The sequence below is a fragment of the Pelmatolapia mariae genome, linkage group LG5 (genome assembly GCF_036321145.2).
Source record: "Pelmatolapia mariae isolate MD_Pm_ZW linkage group LG5, Pm_UMD_F_2, whole genome shotgun sequence".
Lineage (NCBI taxonomy): Eukaryota > Metazoa > Chordata > Actinopteri > Cichliformes > Cichlidae > Pelmatolapia > Pelmatolapia mariae.
Window position 1 is genome coordinate 37,534,986 of NC_086231.1, and position 22,159 is coordinate 37,557,144.

A 22,159-nucleotide genomic window follows, 5' to 3' on the forward strand; every position below is an offset into this window, starting at 1 on the left:
ATGCATAAGCAGTGTGTGAAAAACTAATGACATCCAATGATTCAGTAGCTTGTATCCTCTCATCACCTTTCACATACTTGTGGAGCCATTTTGCCGTACTCTTCTATACAGTCGCTTCAGTTTATTGAGGTTTGCAGACATTTGTTCATGGACACCTGTCATGAGGACAATAGTTGGGGTCTGAACTGTGGACTATAATAACACCTCAGTTCTACTCATATCCTTCTTATTGTAGATTTGATTAGATTATTAATGTTTTGTGGGTTGTTTTTTTTTTTTTTTTTGCTTTCTTGTTGATGTGCTTAGGATCACTCTCCTATGAGGTCATAGTATGCTTTGTCTGGTACTGTGCATTGTGACCAAACATCTTCACTCTGGTCTTGTCTGTTCAAATGCAATTGTTACAGAAGTCTTTGCAAACTATGCCATGCTGCCATCTTGTTTTTAGAGAAAATAAACGTTGTTTTCTCATTGTACTGTTATTAACCTTAACATCTAACATGCTAACTGAGAGTTGTAGCAATTTCTCTAAGCATTTCATGGTCTGACTTTGGGGTGACTTTAAATTGTTAGAAAATGGCCTTATAACTCTTCCCAGACTGATCGGCAGCAATAGTTGCTTCTCTAAGATAACGGTCTTTCTTCTATGGCACGACTGAATGCTCCAGACCACTTCTGCTATTATAGAGGTGTCACACTTGCTGTGGATCAGTTAATCAAGTACTATTGCACCTGGCTATTACTGACCTTGGTAATCCAAATAAAAGCAATAAAGGCGTTCTTAGGTTTCCTCACACCTAAATAATAACACACTGTAATGTGCAGAGTTTTGTTCTTGTATTGGCCCCATTTTAAAACCTGGTGAGGACCTGATTACTTTCCATTGTAACATGATACTTATAAGGTTTTAAGTATCACAGAGCGCACCTAGCTTTTTTTTTTGTTACTATATATATATATATATATATATATATATATATATATATATATATATATATATATATGTATATACAGTACAAGAAGCAAATAACATGTTATGGCACTGCATTACTGGATGAAATGCCAGTATTTCAGTATATAATACCTCACAAAAGAGAACATCTTTTAAATAACAAACTACCAAACTGCTCTTCTAAGGTCACTTCTATTGTCCCATTCCATATACAGCATATCATTATTTATAGAAACAAACAATCCACATACCTAAAAACGTGACACAATCACAGGGAAAAGTCGTCGAGGAACTCTTACTGAATTTGATGTTAAGTGCAAAGCCATTTAACCAAATGCAGTATGTGTCTGTGTTGAGGTAATCATGTCCCTTAAAAATAGAACTAGCAATCCCATATGTGAGTCCAATTTAAATTACATTCATATGCAACAACCTGTCTTGGTTTCCACCAGATTTCAGCTACATAAATTTTCAACATCCCTCAATTTTTGCTGTACAGTACCCACACCAGTCAGATGGCTATTTCAATGTACAGAGGTTATAGGTCTCTTCAGCGTCGGGGACATCGTGCTCAGAGACAAACCTGTAACACCACGAAGGGTACATGACTACACGGCATCTGTGTTCAGCTCTTGGTAGGCTGTATAAAATGTAAAGAAAAACAAAAGATCCATATCAAATGTTGACATAAAGCAGCAACATATTTTAAAGCTGCTGCGTGTCACTGATGCACAGCTTCAAGGCTAGCATCAGTAACAATTTGAGGGTGCATCATGGTATAGATATTTTCAACATCTGTGAAGGCACCATTTACTTACATGCAACGATATGTGTACAAGTTTATACAGCAACATGCTCTCAAACACACATCTGCTTTTCTGCCAAATCCTTGGACTGTATCAGCATTGATAACATGTCCAGGTCCTAAAATGGCCTGCCTCCACTTCAGGTCAATCACTCACTGTAAACATTTGGTGCATTATGAAATGAATTACACTAAACTTGGGAGCTTCTTCTTTTCAAAAACAATTTCTCCTTTTTATTATATATAGTTTTTCTTGTACCGTTTTCATAAACGTAATTAATTTGTTTGTAAATCATTACATTCTGTTTTTATTTGCATTTTACACAGCATCCGACCGTAAAGAAAATGTGATTCTGTTACACGAAACTTTCCAAAGGCTTCAACCAGTGTGAATAAATATCCACAGCCTCACTCCTCACTGAGCTTCACAGGCCAGTAGTTGGGCTGGTTGGTTCTTTGACTTTCACTTTGGCTTTCAGGGTCCAGATGCATCTTTAGATTCATTTACATCACACTGTTAGAAACTGTCTCTCTTCATACTCTCTGTAGCTTTTTTTCATAGTTGATCTTCAGCGTGAGCTTCTTATATGCTATGTTCCCTTGTTAGTTTTTCAGTAATCTCTACTTTGTAGGATATATCCTGAGCTAAAAGAAAAAGAAGTATGCTAAGTGATCTTCAGTGTTCCTTTGTCATTACAGTGCATATATAACAGGAGGAGTCTTGAGTTCATGAGTATTTTGGATTTCAAATTGTTATTACCTCCCAGAAATTTAATTTGACACATTTAAATGATTTTGTTGTAAAAATTTGGTCTTTCTTTTTCCATTTTCTGAGACTTTCCAGTTTTTTGAGTCAATCCTCAGAAAGATGCTCCATCAACCTTTACAGCACCCAGGGCTTGAACTAAAAGAGGAATAAAAGAAAATTATAAGAGAGGCAAAGATAGCTTATTGTGGGTAATAAATGGTTATACTTTTTCTGTATAACCATGTCATTTTTCTTTTGATGTTTTAAATTAATAAAAGAAGCATCCAGACTGTGATATTACTGAGGGAACAATTGCCCACATTGTGAACATAACTACGACTTTTCAAAACCTACATCCTTATAAAGAGTCATATCATTTGGGAGATATCACACAAAAACAGCACCAGAGAGTAATGTAAGAAGACGGTCTTCTGAATAGGACAGGTGGAAAGGTTGTGCTGCTAATAGAGACTCACCTTGTGAGAATCACACCTTCATGGTGTGGGTGGAGTTGGGAAAGTCAGCCGAGGAAGGGGGAGAAACTATGTTTGTTGGGGAGACTGGAGAACTGGAGGCACACTGAGCTGCAGTGAGAAGAGACGGGCAGAAGGTGAAAATGTAAAACAAAACAGAGCAGTGACTTCTTTCCACTCAGACATGGAGCATCAAAGAAGCTGCAGACTGGGCTTCATGTGATTTTGATTAGTCTGAATTGTTTCTCAGCTACGAGTATCTGAGACACTGCAAAGTAACACAAGTACAGTTGAATAAGCTCAAGGACACATTTTCTGTATTTTTGCAAAGTAAAGATGAGAAGGTTAAAATTTTAGATAATATTTACATCTTTTTAGTGTGTCACCATGCACTGTTTTTAAATGAGCATTTAGAGTTAACTGAAGCTGATAGTAATATACATATATATATATATCTTGTACTGACTGGACATACATATATATATATATATATCTATCTCTATATATAGACATAGATATAGATATAGATAGATAGATATAGATATATATACAGGACAGCAGCAAAAACAGTAAAGCAAGCACACAAAGTTCATGCACATAAAAGCAGCTACCAGTCAGGGCTTTAAAACACAGAGAGCAATTGTGCCACTGTGGTCCTGTCTATGTCATGACTTAGTTTTGAAAGAGTGTGGTGGACTCAGGTGCCATGTGATGCTGCCATGCGGTGAGAGTGTTCACCAGAGAGAAGGCGACTACGACGAGAGGCCTCAGCAGCCAGAGCACAGGAGATCTCAATACGCTTCTCTTGCTCCTGCAACTGCTGCTGGGAGCTGGCTGGAGCTCCACCTTCCACTGGGCCGTCCAGAAGGGGAACCATATTCTGCAGACTGACAGGAAGTACATGAATGTGATAACATTCATAAAAATTTAAATCTTTCAATATATATATTTAGTAAATTTATAAATACCCACACAGGAAAATATTAGAAAAAATACGTACAAAACCCTCAATTTCTTAATAACATTTAACTTTTCAATAATGAATTACACAGCGTGAGAAATACATTTCATTACAGTACGTGTTTTTTCTGAAAATGCTGTACCTGAGTTAAGGAAGTCATTGCACCACTGTTCATTTCTTCATTGTCATGTACCAACACAATTTAGAGCAGCTATCTAAACTATACTGCCACACAGGTCAGTTATCACATTAATAGTTCCCACTGTGTCCAACTAGGGATATTGTGAATTTTTTTATACAGTGCCAAATCACAACAACAGTCGTCTCAAGGCTTTGGATGATGTGACACCTCTGAAAAAGAAAGCCTCAAATCAGAAGTGCTTGACTCCCTGGTAGAACTTGTTAAGATTCATAAATTGAGGGGGATTCCAAAATAACGACCACTGATCCGGCCGGGTAAAGTTAGACGACATTTTAATGAATACACGCAGCGTGGAGCCAACACTGTACAGATTCAGTGTTGAACTGTCTTACAATAGTCAGAACAAAGACTTTATAGGGGTGAAATAGTACAGCCCCCCTTTCTGTTGCCAGGCAGACACAATATCTCCTACGTCAATCCAAAACCACAATGACTTTTAACATAGTTTAAAAAGAGCATCGTCTCGTCTCCATCCAGGTGTCTTCCTGTTGTCCCCGGACGCTCGCTTATCTGTCTGGAACATCAGGCACACGTTCTGCACAAACTGTCACATATGCACGCACAATTTTGCAGTTGCAAGCAAAACATGATTAACTTTTACCTATATAACTGAGTCTATCTACGATGTGTGTGTGTATGTGGGTGTATGTGTGTGTCAGCTTCTGCTTGCACTTTGTTTCACCTCTCAGCTCCCCAGCTAGACCTTGTAACCTTTCCACTAAACAGAAGGCCAGCACGTACACAACTGAAACTGTGTGTGTATGTGTGTCTCGTCCTTAAATGCTCTCTCATCTCTCCCGTTGCACTTCTGACCTCTCACCAAAAACCTAATTGGAACTTTATATGTAATATGTTGAGTAAATGTTTTAATCAAGAACCTCTACTAAAAGCTTAATCCAAAGATATAGATACATAAAAGATACTAAAGAATAACCTGATTGTTCATAACCTACTCAAAATACTTACACTCAGACTCTGCTTTCAGTTTCACTTTTGCAAAGCATACTCTGCACAAGCCTGTGTTTCCTGTCAAGACCTTTTAGGCCCAAAGTTAGACCTTCTCTTCTATAAAATAATGTAGCCAGGAAATACGTATGCAGATTATAAATTTAAATCTCAATAAACTCACAAATGCATTCCTTAAAGCAGATAATTCATAAACTGGACAGGAAATGGGGTCTCACTAATTTAAAAGGGTCTTCATTTATCCTGGAGAAATAGTTTGCTGCTTTATAAGAAAGCCCTCCATAAAGCCAGAACATCTTACTATTCATCACTGATTGAAGAAAATCAGAACAACCCCAGGTTTCTCTTCAGCACTGTAGCCAGGCTGACAAAAAGTCAGAGCTCTGTTGAGCCAACCATCCCTTTAACGCTAACTAGTAATTACTTCATGAACTTCTTAGATGAAAAATCATTGATAACCACAGCCATATTATAGCTTTATACTCTGGAGTGGACCGTACTTCAGAATCTTGTTAATGCTACTGAAGAGGAGGACATTTCTATTTGCTCAACAAATATGAGCAAACACACAAACTGTTTGTGTGCAGTTTGTTGCACGTTTGATCTGCTAGCTAAACTTCTAAGGGAGAATGCAGAAAAAGAGCTAACTACACACAAAGATGGAGAAAGATGGATGGGACAGTGGAGGATGAAGAGAGGCTAAGAAAGGTTATATAAAGGTAACGATTGCTCAGTGATACTTGATAAAATGCAAATTTAAAGCTTTTTTGTAATGTCACATTCATTAGAATTAGAATTTAGACTGGAATAACATTCTCATGTACTAAAATTTTTTTGTTATTATTATAGCACAAGGTTTAGTTAAGTTTGCACAAAAATAGCTGACAGAATTGTTCTTTAAGGAGCTATTTTTTACTTTCTTACTTTGAGTACATTTCAGAGCCTGTACTTTTTCACTTTTACTCGAGTAAAGAAGTTGCTTCACTACTTTAAATTTCACTGGAGTGTTTTCTTTTTTGTGAAAGTCTGTCATTTTGCCACCCCTCACAGTTTGTCCTGACAAGTATGCTTAGTTATGTGTCAGTTTCATTTCATTATATACAGTAAATCCTAGTCTGATAAATTGAGTCAATGTAAAAGAGTCACACTGTTAAAACTGAAAGGTTCAGCTTTTGTATTGTCAGTTTGGGTTCCTTAATGGATATTGTATTTATTTTAGGTAAATTGTTTTATATGTTTTTAGACCTGGGACATAGTAATTCTTCAAATTTTGGGGTATATAAAGTATTCCTTATTCTTACAAATGTCATGGTTCTGGGTCCTTTTGACCCAGCATTTTGTGTTTTTATGACCTGTTGTATTATGGTTTATGATTCTTTGTGGTATCCTGAGTTTATTCTATGTTAACCTTTGTACTCTGTGTCTCCCTCTGCGCATCGGTGTTTATTTAATTGTGTGAGTGCTTGTGCCTTGTTTCCCCTCCTTGTGTTCAGTGTTGGGAAGGTTACTTTTAAAATGTATTCCACTACAGATTACAGATTACATGCCCCGAAATGTATTTTGTAACTTATTCCGTTACGTTACTCAGTGAGAGTAACGTATTCTGAATACTTTGGATTACTTAATATATTATCATGCTTTTTACAACTACATGAATGTACTATTGCTGTGTGATTTATTACTATTACTGAAGGCTACTCGCCATACCAGTACCAACTAGATGTTTAAATCTTAATATGAATGAGTAACAGTAGGTGGACATTAGGTAAGGCTGCACTTTTTGCAGCGATCTCGTATAGAAAACTATCCCTCGCGTATATAAAACAGGTCCGCGGCTCTGAACCGTAGTAAAGGGACCTCTGGCTAATACGTCGGGTTCGTGTCGGGCTCGTAGCTGAAAACTAGCTTTACTTTGTTGTCTGGGTCAACTTTGCTAGCGAGAGACAGAGAGAGGCGTTGAAAGGCTGCTCCAACGGAACTTATTGTTTCAGAGGAAAACACGAACACAGTGTACAGTCGAGTCTTAATAGCTTACTTACAACTGGGCTACACTGCCCATGAGGCTACATTCTTTAGGGCTATGCCTGTAACACTCTGCCTATTGCCTTCAAATTAAATAATTTTTTGAACAATAATTTTTTTAAATATTTCTTTACGTCATTATGCGGACCGCAAGTACAGCTGACATGGGCCACGAGATTGAGACACAGACATTAGAGCCTCTTAATGCGTGTTTTGTTTGGGTTTCCACCAGCGTGGAATTACCAAAAATAGAGAGGACACAGCCTAACATGTGAAACAGGAAAAGATCGCTGTGTAATCCATTTATTTCAACAAAGTAACTGTATTCTGATTACCACCTTTTTAAATGGTAACTGTAACGGAATACAGTTACTCATATTTTGTATTTTAAATACGTAATGCCGGTACATGTAATCCGTTACTGCCCAACACTGGTTGTGTTTTATTTCATCATGTTTCCCCAGCCCAGTCTGTGCTCTCCCTCGTGCTCCTCTGTGTTCTCTCTCCCCCTCTGTGTACTTCCTGTTTTACTTTGATAGTCTCCCGTCAGTGTACGTCATGTTGTGTTTGCTCCTGCCCTGTCTCGTTATGATTATTTGTCTCAGCTGTGCTCCCCGTGTGCTCCCACGTCCCTTGTTATCTTTCTCTGTATTGTGTCCACATCTCCCTCAGTTCCATGTTGCGTCCTCCCTCATGCTGTGTGCGTTTCACTCTGTGATTCTCCATGACTTTTGTTTATATTATCCCAGTGTAGTATTGTATGCTTTTTCCCTTGAGTCAGCAATAAAGCTGCTTTTTGAGTTTGCATTTTTGCCTCTGTGAAGTCTGCTTTTGGGTCCGATATCCTGCCTGCCACTCAGCGACTCATGACAACAAATTGTTTTTCTAACCACAGTTCAGTTTTGAATATCTTCTCCTTTTATTATAAAGGAAGAGGTAAAAGATGTTAGCAATTTAAAATGTGTACAGCTTTAAATAAACAGACTTTTGCTAGAAATTTAAAGGAAGTTAAAACTGTACTTTGATTTGGCAATAAGGGTCTTGATTCGTTCTAGCTTCTTCTGCTTCTCCTTCTGCTCCTCTGGGCTCAAGGGAGTGTCCTTCTCCACATCCAGGTAGCGCTCAGGGATCACAACCTTGTCAGGAGCCATCTTTTATAACAAGAAAGAAAAACTCTCTGTTATCTTTGTCTTTTATGATTTTGGACACAAAGGTAAGCTATTATGACTCTATTTTCAACATACCTGCCTTAAAATAGCCACAAAGTTAATAACTGATTCAATTTATTTCACCTCTTTGCCGATGTTGTAATGTTCTGGTTCAATCTGTAAACGTCTCAGACGAGCAATTTCTTCCTCTGGTGACTCTTGCCCCTGTCCTCGAACTGCCTTCTCTAAGTCTTTGATGTCAATCTCATGAGCTGTCAGCCGCCTACGAACCTGTCAATACAAACACAAACTAGATAGGACACACAGGCAGATACAATCAAATCATCAGCTAGCTAAAACGCGTATACACTAGTCATACAACTTTGGCCTATCTCAATCACTGGTTTTATATTTGTAAATATTGGCAATGTTTTTCAGTGGATTATCTTACCCACCTGGAAGTACCAGAAATACAAACAGGTGGACAATACGCATGGTACATGGACTGGTTTTTACTTTCCTACCATATCTGAGTGCTCAAAGCACTTTACAGAACTTGCCTCATTCACACAAGCACTTTTTCTATGCAAGTGCTTTCTATCTAGCATTCACACACATTCATACTCCAATGGACGCACTGGAGAGCAACTTGGGGTTAGTATCTTGGGAAATTTGGCATACAGACTGGAGCAGGCAGGAATCGACCAACCAACCTTCCAATTAGCAGATGACCTTCTCTACCTTCTGAGCTACAGCCACCCCAGCGTGATCAGTGTAAAGTGATCTCTATCATTCTGTCATTTTTACACATGAACTGACGGTGTTGGAGAATCACATTCACACAACAGGAGAAGGTCCATTTCAGATAAGTTGTAACTACTTGGTGTTTACATGGGTTATGTCGAGCTATTGTACCCAAGTGAATTTGCTAGACCACAACTTTCTCAGATGGACTCACATGGAAATTACAAAGCTTTGTACTGGGATAGGCAGGTATGATAGCAACAATTTGGGAAATCTGGGAAATGTGTGATATTGAGAAAAATTTCAAGCTGCAGTACATGTGTGAAAGTTCTTTATAACTCTATGACTGTCATCTGAAAAATAAACACATACATGATTTATTTTTACTTTACTAGCTCACTGTGACAATACTACAATTAAACACATGACAAGGATCACCATTAGCTTGCTCATACCACTTTGTAATTGGCTGGAGACTGGCCTCCTGACAGGTTTAGGCTTCTCCTTTTGTCCCTCATAGAGCTGCACTGGTTGCGACGAAGTCGCTCATTCTGTTCCTCCACACTCATCTTCATCTTAATTTCTGTGGGAAAAGCAGCACTTTTTGGGCGCTCCTGTGACAGAGAACAGGCTTATTTTTAGAGATAATTTCTCTCATATAAAAACATAATAAAATGGATTATAAATAAATTAATGCTGTCAGTGATAATCTCGTTAAAATGACGTTAACGCCATAACCGCATTAACGCGGCAAATCTCCGTTATGGTGGAGATTTGTGGTTATGGCGGTTATGGCATTAACGTCATTTTAACGAGATTAACGCTGACAGCGCTAAAATAAATATCAACCTTGTAACAGTTGCAGTGGTGTGGTGTCTCTTTAAGACAATGTAAGGGTTAGTGATGTCATAAGTATGCACCACTGCCCACTGTGGAGTATGAGAGCCACTTGCTTGCAAGTGAGTGTATGGACTCGGACCTCTTTAACTTTTTGCAATGGGTTGTAGGAACACTGTGCTTCATGTATGATAATTAGTAGCTGTTCAACGGGGCTTTGTAAGGTGCTTGCATTAAAATACAAGCACTGTGGAATTCCCAGTACCAGTGTGGTCGTGAGTTTTTCTGACTGTCCTGCTAAGTGTTTCCACTGCTCCTCTCAACCACTGAGTACAACCCACGTTACAACCTCTTATGTGCATTCATGTCTAATGTTGTGAATATGACCCATTTCACATGTTTCTCAGTTCCACTAACCTGTTCATTGTTTATTATTGTTTGTTGTTTATTAAGGCTTATATTTTTTCTCTCCTAACCAGAGTGGGTTGACATACCCTGGAGACTCCATTAAGCACTCTGCTGTTACGGCGATGAACTTCAGTAAAGTTCCTCTGTGATTCATCAGTGGGGGATTTGGTTCTAGGAGGAACAATGCCAACTGGCATGTGAAAAAATAAATGCATTTATAAGTACAGGCCAAAAAAACATGTCTGTATTCTCAAACATAACACTATGAGTCAGTCTTTAAAGTGTCACTTGATTAATTCATGCAATCAGACGTCAAAAGACAGAATACTGAATCTTTATCTTTAACTTGCTATTATAAGCACCTTAAAGAATGTATCTCTGCATACCCAAGCTATTGTTGTCATTGTTATTTCCATTTTTAAATCTTGATATTAAACTGTTGTACCTTTATTCATGGTGGACTGCCTGTCCTGGGCCTGCTCCTGAACATCACTGATATTGTTCGATTCTCCAAACTTGGGCTGCAATGCAGAGATATTTTTAATTTGTTAGCACTGAACCTGAAGGTAGTGAACGATTCTAATACTGTTCAAAAACCTTTGGTTTAACAAGAATGCATTAGATAATGCCTTGTAATGGAAGAAACGGCTGGTACACCTGAAGAATCCCCAATGATGCAATCACACTATGGTTGAAAAAGTCTTCTTATTTTAAAGGAATTGCAGTAACCCATTGTTTAACAGTACTATACCTTTACTGTGCAGCTGACCAGCTGCCAACTGAAGTGACAGTGCTGATCAAAATGTCCTCTTCAAGTACAAATGACTTCTACAAATGTGATGCACCAAGGTTGGTTCACGTTTTATTTCTTTCTCTAATGAAAGAGAGTATACCAGCAGAAATACCCAATTACCTTTCTGAAGTCAGAATCTTCACCACCAAGGTAATCAACATCGATGCCGAAGCTGTGTGGCCAGGTTGTGCTGTCAAAAGGCAGGGGAGGGATGGAGGGAGGAAAGGTATAGGAGGGATCCAATGGGTAATAGGATTTGGGAAGGGGAGGCCTAGGGGGAACACTTTCCTTGATCACCATAAGGGCAGTAGGGAGTGAAGAAGGAAGTTAACATAGGATAGGAGGAAGAGAGAGTGCTGCATATCAGGATAAGTGACAATAAGCCAGGCAAATTGCAAAGCAGAAAAGTATTGATTAAGGTTTCAGTCTAGTTAGTTAAAGAGTTGGATGAAAATCCCCAGCTGGTTGCTGAAACGCTGATAACACCTTATAATAGCTAAACTCTAAGAAGCATTAAGACAGACTTAATTCAACATATGAAAATAATTATTTCCGCATATTAATGTGGAATTAAATAATATGAAAGGTCAAGACATCGTCTTTTCACAAACTAATGTTAATCTAAAGTATTGATCTAAAGATGGTCTTAAGTGTTGACCATAAACCTAACACTGGCCAGCCAAGTAAGAGCCGTATACCTGTCAAATTTAAACTAAAACATTATACGGGAGGGCTGCACAGCAATTGTGAGGTTTGAAACAGGCTTGATTGTTTACAAGAATATTAAGGGTATAGAGTGCAAAACTACATCCTAACCCTTAAACCATACCTCAAGTAGAACAGTGTGATAAAAAGCACTGATCATGCACTCTTCCCTTCTTATCTTAACATCTAATATCTTAGACTTGTCACCTCTTTGTATTTCTATTTGTATTCTATCCTTTTAGTCTATCCCCCCACCTCCTCCTTTTTGGTTGGTGTTTTATTTTTGTTTATTTCTCTTGCCTGTCTTGCCGTATACATCATCATACTACACCACATACAATGTAATAGCTGAAATAAAACAAATTAAAATGAATAAATAAATAGATTAAAGATTCACATGAAGAGGATGGACCCATAGACACTCTAGCTGTTCGTGCAATAGCAAAATGTGTTTGGCACCACAATGCATTCAGATCACAATTCGGATAGGACAGGATTTTTTAAAAGACTTTTTATCTCTTTTTCTTATTTACCTCTTCTTAAGTTGTTCAGAACTTTAGTTGTTCATTTGAAGTTGATGTTGATACTAAAATAATTTGGAAACAATTTGAAATTAATCTAAAATAATTTGGCTTTAACTTTGTTCTTTATTTTATTGAAAGGGAAACTGAAATTCAAGCCTGAATATTTGTCATTGTCCTTGACCCAGTGTTTTTATGCACACACACACACACAAAACAAGGTGCACGTCAGGTGTTGAGAAACCAGGACACCTTGATGAGAAGTGGGCTACTGGAACAAGATGGCATAAGTGGGAAAGAGAAGAAAATAGGGCGCTGTTGATATCGAAACAGCTAGTAGCTCAGTGTTTCAACATTCAGAAGAAGGAACTGCTCTCACAGCTAGAGATTGACAAGGTACAAAGCAAATGTTATGGCAAGGGGGAGCCTGGACAACATGTCAGGGAGATCAAGTATCAGAGCTGCAGAGAGGTGCAATGAAGAAGGTGCCTAAGACGTACAGCAAGCTGTCCATACTGGAGGCCTTGGAAACTGCCAAGCAAAGATTCGCAGCCTTGGCCAGCCACTTGACAAGGTACACCAGAGAAATAGAAAGCAGGAGAATGAACCAGCTGTTCTCCGCAGAACCATCCAAAGTGTACTCTCAGTGACAGGGGAACAGTATGAGAACAATATGAGAACAGCACCAACAAAGCTGGAGACTGGAAAATACTGAAAGAACATATATGAGAAGGATGCAACTCATAACAGCAATGCTCAGTGGCTAGTGGATCTAAGAGCAGACCACAGGAACCTCCATGAACAGGGTCCAGTAACCATCACAGTGGCAGACATCCAAGAAAGGGTCTCCAGTATGAAGAGTTGGACAGCACCAGGCCCCGACATGGTTCACGCCTAATGGATGAAGAAGCTGACTGCACTCCACGAGCGTCTGGCAGCACAAATGAACCAGCTGCTAGTCGATGAGAAACACCCAGAATGGCTAACTGAAGGCCAGACAGTCCTGATGCCCAGAAGGGACCGGTCCCATCCGGCCAATAACCTGCCTCAGTACCACCTGTCAGGCATCATATCGGCTAAGATGAACAGGCATATGGCTCAATACATGAGCGGGCACAGAAAGGGATTGGCAAGAATACCAGAGGCGCAAAACACCAGCTACTGGGAGACAGACCAGTCACCCCAGACTGCAAGATGAGGCTGACTAACGTGTGCACTACCTGGATTGATTACAAGACGGCCTATGACTTAATGCCCCACAACTGGATCCTGAAATGCCTAGACCTATACAAGATCAACAGAACCCTAAGATCCTTCATCAGGAACTCAATGGGGATGTGGCGTACAATACTAGAGGTCAACTTTAAGTCCATAGCACAAGTCAGCATCAAGTGCGGGATCCAACAAGGAGATGCTCTGTCCTCACTGCTGTTCTGCATAGGCCTGAACCCCCTCAGTGAAATCATTGACAAGACTGGCTACGGATACCGACTACGGAGTGGAGCAGTTGTTAGCCACCTCCTCTACATGGATGACATCAAGCTGTATGCCGATTCACTGATCCACACCACCAGGATATACAGCAATGACATCGGAATGTTGTTCGGATTGGAGAACCTGGTACCTGGGAATCCCACAGGCAAATGGGAACAACGAGGAGCCCGTTAGGAAAGCTGCAAACACCAAGTACCTGCAGAAGGTCAGGCAAGTCCTGAAGAGTCAGCTGAATGGTAAGAACAAGATCCTCACATCAAGACGAGGAAGCTCCTGACCATGCTTGGAGGGTTTCACTCCAAGTCCAGCACCCTGAGGCTGTATGCTAAGTGGAAGGAAGGAGGCCAGGGACTGGTGAGTGTCAGTACCACAGTCCAAGATGAGACAACAAAAATCCTTGAGTACATCAAAAAGACAGCCACAACTGACCGCGTGCTCAGTGAATACCTTAGGCAGCAGAAACCCAAGAAAGAGGAGGAACCATCATGGAAGGACAGGCCCCTGCACGGTATGTACCACCGACAGATAGAGGAAGTGGCGGACATCCTACCAGTGGCTGGACAAAGCTGGACATTTAGACTGGTTGGGCAAACCCACATGCATCCTTGAATATCCTCAAGTGGATAAAGAGGAGTTCTAAGACAAGGAACAAAACTGCTTTGTTCCTCCTGAATCTAAGGTTCAACAAACAGATGGACTCCCCTCTCCAGTCCTGGCATAGACCTTCCCACTGTGATCCCCCCATAATTGGAGCATAATCTCTTGTCCTCTTTCTTAAATATGGGAACCACCACCCCAGTCTCCCATTTTAAAGGTACCACTCCAGACCTCCACAGAATGTTGCAAAAAAACATGGCAGCCAGGACAGCCATAGCATGACAATACCATGCTATGAACAGCTCCTAAATAAATGATTTGTTCTTAAATTTAGAAATGGTGAAGCCATTATTTAGAAATTATGAAAACACCTTTCATCAAACAGGTTGTATATTAAGTTATTAATTAAGAATATAAATGTCATACCTGTGTTTTTTTTAAATGCACACTGATGTAATGAACTATTTACTTAAACACTTACTGAATGAGCCCGATGTTAGGAAACACCCCAGTAATCATGGGAAAACTAACAATGATCCAGATGTAAGTATGTTACGACATGTTTTCTGAGGACAAGCTTGGCTTCATTTCTGCAACCTTCGAGGGTTAACTAATTAATCTCTCGCGTATCAGAATGGATATGGATTGCATCTGAGTGCTGATTGGTATATTCAGAATATTGGCATTGTACACCAGAAAACTGGTCTGTTCTCTGGCCTTTCCTGGGTTTATAGCTTAGTTAGTCCTTTTTTGATCTATTTCCTCCTCTACAGGAGTCCTTAAGGACTCCCTGAGGTTCTAGAAAGCTAGAGTAATCTATGAAAAAGTATGCTCACAGTTTTCACAACCATAATAATTTATATGTTCTGTATACGACACTGGGTCAGCTTCCCTATAACTTTGGGGTCCATGGTTTGGCATTTTGTCAGGTTTGAAATTAGGCACAAGGCATGGCTTGGGATGTTTAGAATTTCCTCTTCTATGCAATTTAGGATTAAGTGCTTACCTCCAGACCCAACTCCTTGGTTGGAGAAGCCTGGCAAGCAGGCACTGGGGAGTAGGGGCTCAGCGGGCTGGTAAGGCTTACTGAGCTCAGTGGGCTTGCTGGACTATTGGTGGTAAAGGACCCTGATGCACCACTGTCAACTGAAAAGAGAAAAAAACTTAAAGTGTCAGGAAAAGAGCCATTAGATAGAAGGTAGAAACACAGGCCATTATGTTCAAAATTAGTTTATTTTGTTTTACCTCTACCCTTGGCTGTTTTTATGCCTCTGGATAAGCTGTTCTTTTGTAGACCTTCTAATACATCCTGGACTCTCCAAAACTCTTTTTGGATGTGCCTCCGAACTAATTCACTCTAAAAAGAAATTACAAGGAAAAATAGCAGAAATTAGACCCTAATACTAATAGCAGTGAGGTCCATTTATTAATTTCAGTTATGTGGAAAAAATAACTACATGTCATCGAAATTGCTGGCATTTTTTTTGTTTCATTTTAACAAAAAAAGAGGAAAAAACAAACAAAATCTGTTATTATGAAATCATTAAAGGGTTAGATATATATGTAAAATATATCATAGCAGACCTCCACTAAGATAGCAGAGAAGATCATTCTCAGTACTTACTTTGCATGCACTAGTATTTGTAATATACTCATTTTGTTTTCTTTGTTTTTTCTAAATGTAGTTTAAAAAGTTTGTAGTGCAGTAAAAATTAGATAACATGACATATTTTTACTTTGATTACACAAAGATTACGTAGAAGTAATGGATAATAGGTTTTTGTACTTTTCTCGATATATATCTTGTGTTTTTTGTTTAGCGTTGCCCTGTTTAGTTTTGATAATTTTTCTCTGTCTCCCCATGATTTTGTTTGTTTTTAGTTCAGCCAGAAATAAACGGCTCGCTTTTTGTTTGCTCCATTTCTGTCTCCATTTATCTGCCTTTGGGTCCACACACTCCACTCCACGCTGTCAGCTACAGCAGACATGAAACATCCCAATGGCATACAACTCTGGATACTATGGCTCTTCTGAAAGAAGACTCAAATCAGGCTTGACTCCCTAATATAACTCTCAAAGGCGCATCTTAAAGCAGATAACCTATGAGCTGGAGAGAAATGGCATCTCACTAGTTTAGAAGATCATCGTTTAGGCTGGAAAGAGTTTGCCCCTCCATAAAGCTCACTATGTCACTGACTTAAGAAAATAAGAGGTTTATTTTCAGAGTCATAGCTCTGTTAAGCCAAGCATTCCTTTAACCTTAAACAGTAACTTTTCAATTCAATTCAATTTTATTTATATAGCGCCAAATCACAACAAAAGTCGCCTCAAGGCGCTTTATATTGTACAGTAGATAGCACAATATTAAATACAGAGAAAAACCCAACAATCATATCATATGACCCCCTATGAGCAAGCACTTTGGCGACAGTGGGAAGGAAAAACTCCCTTTTAACAGGAAGAAACCTCCGGCAGAACCAGGCTCAGGGAGGGGCGGCCATCTGCTGCGACCGGTTGGGGTGAAAGAAGGAAAACAGGATAAAGACATGCTGTGAAAGAGAGACAGAGATTAATAACAGATATGATTCGATGCAGAGAGGTCTATTAACACATAGTGAGTGAGAAGGTGACTGGAAAGGAAAAACTCGATGCATCATGGGAATCCCCGGCAGCCTACGTCTATTGCAGCATAACTAAGGGAGGATTCAGGGTCACCTGGTCCAGCCCTAACTATATGCTTTAGCAAAAAGGAAAGTTTTAAGCCTAATCTTGAAAGTAGAGATAGTGTCTGTCTCCTGAATCCAAACTGGAAGCTGGTTCCACAGAAGAGGGGCCTGAAAACTGAAGGCTCTCCCTCCCATTCTACTTTTAAATACCCTAGGGACAACAAGTAGGCCTGCAGAGCGAGAGCGAAGTGCTCTAATAGGGTGATATGGTACTACAAGGTCATTAAGATAAGATGGGGCCTGATTATTTAAGACCTTGTAAGTGAGGAGCAGGATTTTGAATTCAATTCTGGATTTAACAGGAAGCCAATGAAGGGAAGCCAAAACAGGAGAAATATGCTCTCTCTTTCTAGTCCCTGTCAGTACTCTTGCTGCAGCATTTTGGATTAACTGAAGGCTTTTCAGGGAGTTTTTAGGACATCCTGATAATAAAGAATTACAGTAGTCCAGCCTGGAAGTAATGAAGGCATGAACTAGTTTTTCAGCATCACTCTGAGACAGGATATTTCTAATTTTAGAGATGTTGCGCAAATGGAAGGAAGCAGTCTTACATATTTGTTTAATATGTGCCTTGAAGGACATGTCCTGGTCAAAAATGACTCCAAGGTTCCTCACAGTGTTACTGGAGGCCAAGGTAATGCCATCCAGAGTAAGAATCTGGTTAGATACCATATTTCTAAGATTTTCAGGGCTGAGTACAATAACCTCAGTTTGATCTGAATTAAGAAGCAGAAAGTTAGCGGCCATCCAGGTCTTTATGTCTTTAAGACATTCCTGCAGTTTAACTAATTGGTGTGTGTTACCTGGCTTCATGGATAGATAGAGCTGCGTATCATCTGCATAGCAGTGTAAATGTATGCTATGTCTTCTAATGATGCTGCCTAGGGGAAGCATGTATAATGTAAACAGAATTGGTCCTAGCACTGAACCCTGAGGAACACCATAATAGACCTTAGTGTGTGAAGAGGACTCTTCATTTACTTGAACAAATTGGAGTCTATTAGATAGATATGATACAAACCACTGCAGTGCAGTACCTGTAATACCTACAGCATGTTCCAATCGCTCTAATAGGATATTATGATCAACAGTATCGAACGCTGCACTAAGGTCTAGCAGGACAAGCACAGAGATGAGTCCACTGTCAGAGGCCATAAGAAGATCATTTGTAACCTTCACTAAAGCTGTTTCTGTGCTGTGATGAGCTCTGAAACCTGACTGAAACTCTTCAAATAAGCCATTCCTCTGCAGATGATCTGTTAGCTGTTTGACAACTACTCTTTCAAGGATGTTTGATATGAAAGGAAGGTTGGAGATTGGCCTATAATTAGCTAAGACAGCTGGGTCTAGAGATTGCTTTTTAAGTAAGGGTTTAACTACAGCCACCTTGAAGGCCTGTGGTACATAGCCAATTATTAGAGATAGGTTGATTATATTTAAGATTGAAGAATTAATTAATGGCAGGACTTCTTTAAGCAGTGTTGTAGGAATGGGGTCTAAAAGACACGTTGATGGTTTGGAGGAATTAATTATTGAAGTTAACTCAGAAAGATCGATTGGAGAAAAAGAGTCTAACTTAACATCAATGGTACTAAAAGTAGCTGTAGATAATATTACATCTGTGGGATGATTATTGGTAATTTTTTCTCTAATGATAAAAATTTTATTTGTGAAGAAGTTCATGAAGTCATTACTAGTTAACGTTAAAGGGATGGTTGGCTCAACAGAGCTCTGACTGTTTGTCAGCCTGGCTACAGTGCTGAAGAGAAACCTGGGGTTGTTCTTATTTTCTTCAATCAGTGACGAATAGTAAGATGTTCTGGCTTTGCGGAGGGCTTTCTTATAAAGCAGCAAACTATTTCTCCAGGCTAAATGATGATCCTCTAAATTTGTGACATGCCATTTCCTCTCCAGCTTACGAGTTATCTGCTTTAGGCTACGTGTTTGAGAATTATACCACGGAGTCAGGTACTTCTGATTTGAGGCCTTAGTTTTCACCGGAGCTACAGTATCCAGAGTCGTACGTAGTGAGGAGGTAAAATTATTAACAAGAAAATCGACCTCTGTTGGAGTAGCGTTCAGCTAGCTGCCCTGCTCTGTGTTGGTACAGGGCATTGAAGATGATAACAGTGGGTAGATTATATTCTTAAACTTAGTTACAGCACTTTCAGAAAGACATCTACTGTGATAAAGTCTACTCTCCACTGCTGTGTAATCAATTATTGTAAATGTAAATGTTATCAGGAAATGATCAGACAGCAGAGGGTTTTCAGGAAACACTGTTAAATGTTCAGTTTCTATGCCATATGTTAAAACAAGATCTAGAGTGTGATTAAAGTGGTGGGTGGGTTCTTTTACATTTTGACAGAAGCCAATTGAGTCTAATAACAGATTAAATGCAATGTTGAGGCTGTCATTTTTAGCATCTACATGGATGTTAAAATCACCCACAATAATTATTTTATCAGAGCTGAGCACTAAATCAGATAAAAAGTCTGAGAAATCAGAGAGAAACTCTGTGTAAGGCCCAGGTGGACGATAGATGATAACAAGTAAGACTGGTTTCTGAGTTTTACAGCTGGGTTGGACAAGGCTAAGCATCAGGCTTTCAAATGAATTAAAAGTCTGTCTTGGTCTTTCGTTAATTAATAGGCTGGTGTGAAAAATTGCTGCCACACCGCCCCCTCGGCCTGTGCTTCGAGGTTTCTGGTAGTTAGAATGACTCGGGGGTGTTGATTCATTTAAACTAACATAATCATCCTGCTGCAACCAGGTTTCTGTAAGGCAGAGTAAATCGATTTGTTGGTCAATTATTAAGTCATGTACTAACAGAGACTTGGAGGAGAGAGACCTAATATTTAATAATCCACATTTCACTGTTTTACTCTTTGGTTCAGATGTGGATTCTGTATTGTTCTTTCTTTTTGATTTTTTATGTTTAAGTTTTTTATTGCTGGTTTTTGGTTTGTTTTTTGTCTTTTTGGGAGCTGACACAGTCTCAATGGAGATGGGTTTTTGGGGGGGTAGCAGGAGGAGAGAAGCTGCAGAGAGGCGTGTAAGACTGCAACTCTGCTTCCTGGTCCCAACTCTGGATAGTCATATTTTGGGGGGTTTAATAAATTGGTCCATATTTCTAGAAATGAGAGCTGCTCCATCCAAAGTGGGATGGATGCCGTCTCTCCTAACAAGACCAGGTTTCCTCCAGAAGGTTTGCCAATTATCTATGAAGCCCACATCGTTTCTGGGACACCACTCAGACAGCCAGCAATTTAAGGAGAACATGCGGCTAAACATGTCACTCCTGGTCTGATTGGGGAGGGGACCAGAGAAAACTACAGAGTCCGACATTGTTTTGGCAAAGTTACACACCGATTCAATATTGATTTTAGTGACCTCCGATTGGCGTAACCGGGTGTCATTACTGCCGACGTGAATTATGATCTTACTGTATTTACGTTTACCCTTAGCCAGCAGTTTTAAATTTCCTTCAATGTCGCCTGCTCTGGCCCCTGGAAGACAATTGACTATGGTTGCCGGTGTCTCTAGCTTCACATGTCTGAGAACAGAATCACCAATTACCAGAGTTTGACCCCCGGCGGGTGTGTCGCCGAGTGGGGAAAAACGGTTAGACACATGAACAGGTTGGTGGTGTACCTGGGGCTTCTGTTTAAGACTATGCTTCCTCCTCACCGTCACCCAACCGCCCTCGTTCCCCAGCTGCTTGGGGTCTGCCGGGGGAGAGCTAGCGGGGCCTACGCTATCGTCGGCTGCACCAGCTACAGGGGCCTGGCTAGCTACGGGTGAATGAAGGGTGCGAAGCCGAGTCTCCAATTCAGTAATCCTGGCCTCCAGAGCTGCAAATATGCTACATTTGTTACAGGTATCATTACTGCTAAAGGAGGCCGAGGAGTAACTAAACATCTGACACAATGAGCAGGAAAGTGCAACAGGGACAGGTGAAGTAGCCATGGTGCTAACGAGTCAGCTACGAGCTAAGCTAAGCTAGCGAAACAGTAAAGAGACAGTGAGTGAATACTTTGGCTATAAATTAGGTAGTGAGCACACAGAAAGGGTGATTCAGATGAAGCACGTTAAGATTATACTATGAAAAAGGGATGTATCAAAAGATTTCAATTAAATTGCTAAGCAGAAAAGCTACTCAGAAACACCACTGTGTTTGAGCAGGAACAGGAAGTGATACTCTACCACAAAGCGAGTGAAACACCAAGTGACAGCGCCACCCACAGGAGAGAGAGAGTCAAAGTTCAGTAACAACTTTATGAATTTCATTACACAAAGATTTTTAACCGTTAGAGAATTATTTATTCATAACATCTGACTGCTCAAAGAAATACTACCATAAATGAATGCTTTAATCGTATAAAGGCGATCAATCAGTCCCTATTACTGGGCTGCATACCACAGGCCTTTAAGGTGGCAGTGATTAAACTAGAGATGGCACGATACCACTTTTTTATGTCCGATACCGATATCATAAATTTGGATATCTGCCGATACCGATATGAATCCGATATAGTGTGTTTTTTAATCAATAAAACTGTTTTTTTAATATCTTGCTGCATTTTGTAGAAGTTCATACTCAAGTTTAAATAAACAACAACACTAAAGCTATTCTGTTATACCTGTGTGTAAAAAATACACTGCACCCAAAATATTTCATAGTTCAGCAATACTGATCAATCTAATAAACTTAAACCTACTCCATCCTTACTATTCTGGTATTTTAAAGAGCACTTAGCAGAAATATTAAGCAACCTAACTAATAGGGTTGCAAACTCCCAGCAAAAAAAAAATAGGGAACCACCCCCCACCCTCCACCTCATGATGCTTAATCGACATAATCAACTTTAATTTGATGCAGTGTGAGAAAAAATGCACAGAAATAAATTATTTTTCAAGAATAATTAAATAAATTCAACATCTTTCTTCTACAGAACTGCAGACTGCACAGATGGTATCTTCTCAAAGGAAAAAGTAGTATAGCTTACTAGAGTATATTAGACTTAACAGTTACTATATACAGTAATGGACTTATA

At 39.6% G+C, this 22,159-nt stretch overlaps 2 protein-coding genes across 2 annotated transcripts in view; both read right to left on the reverse strand.

The window, feature by feature from the left end:
- Positions 1-963: 963 nt before the first annotated feature.
- Positions 964-22,159, reverse strand: part of LOC134628263 (pleckstrin homology domain-containing family A member 6) — a 66,437-nt gene continuing 45,241 nt past the window's right edge. Inside the window, exons 13-23 of the mRNA XM_063475031.1 lie at positions 15,622-15,733; positions 15,383-15,522; positions 11,180-11,347; positions 10,712-10,787; positions 10,353-10,456; positions 9,477-9,635; positions 8,422-8,568; positions 8,150-8,280; positions 3,717-3,865; positions 2,982-3,089; positions 964-2,661 (exon numbers count right to left, since the gene is read on the reverse strand). Coding sequence (XP_063331101.1) covers positions 2,992-3,089; positions 3,717-3,865; positions 8,150-8,280; positions 8,422-8,568; positions 9,477-9,635; positions 10,353-10,456; positions 10,712-10,787; positions 11,180-11,347; positions 15,383-15,522; positions 15,622-15,733 — 1,284 coding nt within the window. The 3' untranslated portion in view covers positions 964-2,661; positions 2,982-2,991. The remainder of the gene's footprint in view (positions 2,662-2,981; positions 3,090-3,716; positions 3,866-8,149; positions 8,281-8,421; positions 8,569-9,476; positions 9,636-10,352; positions 10,457-10,711; positions 10,788-11,179; positions 11,348-15,382; positions 15,523-15,621; positions 15,734-22,159) is intronic.
- LOC134627287 (uncharacterized) lies at positions 20,217-21,199 on the reverse strand (the record flags this gene model as incomplete). Its single annotated transcript, XM_063473247.2, has 1 exon — positions 20,217-21,199. A coding segment is annotated over exon 1 (855 nt), but the record flags the coding sequence as incomplete, so codon positions are not given.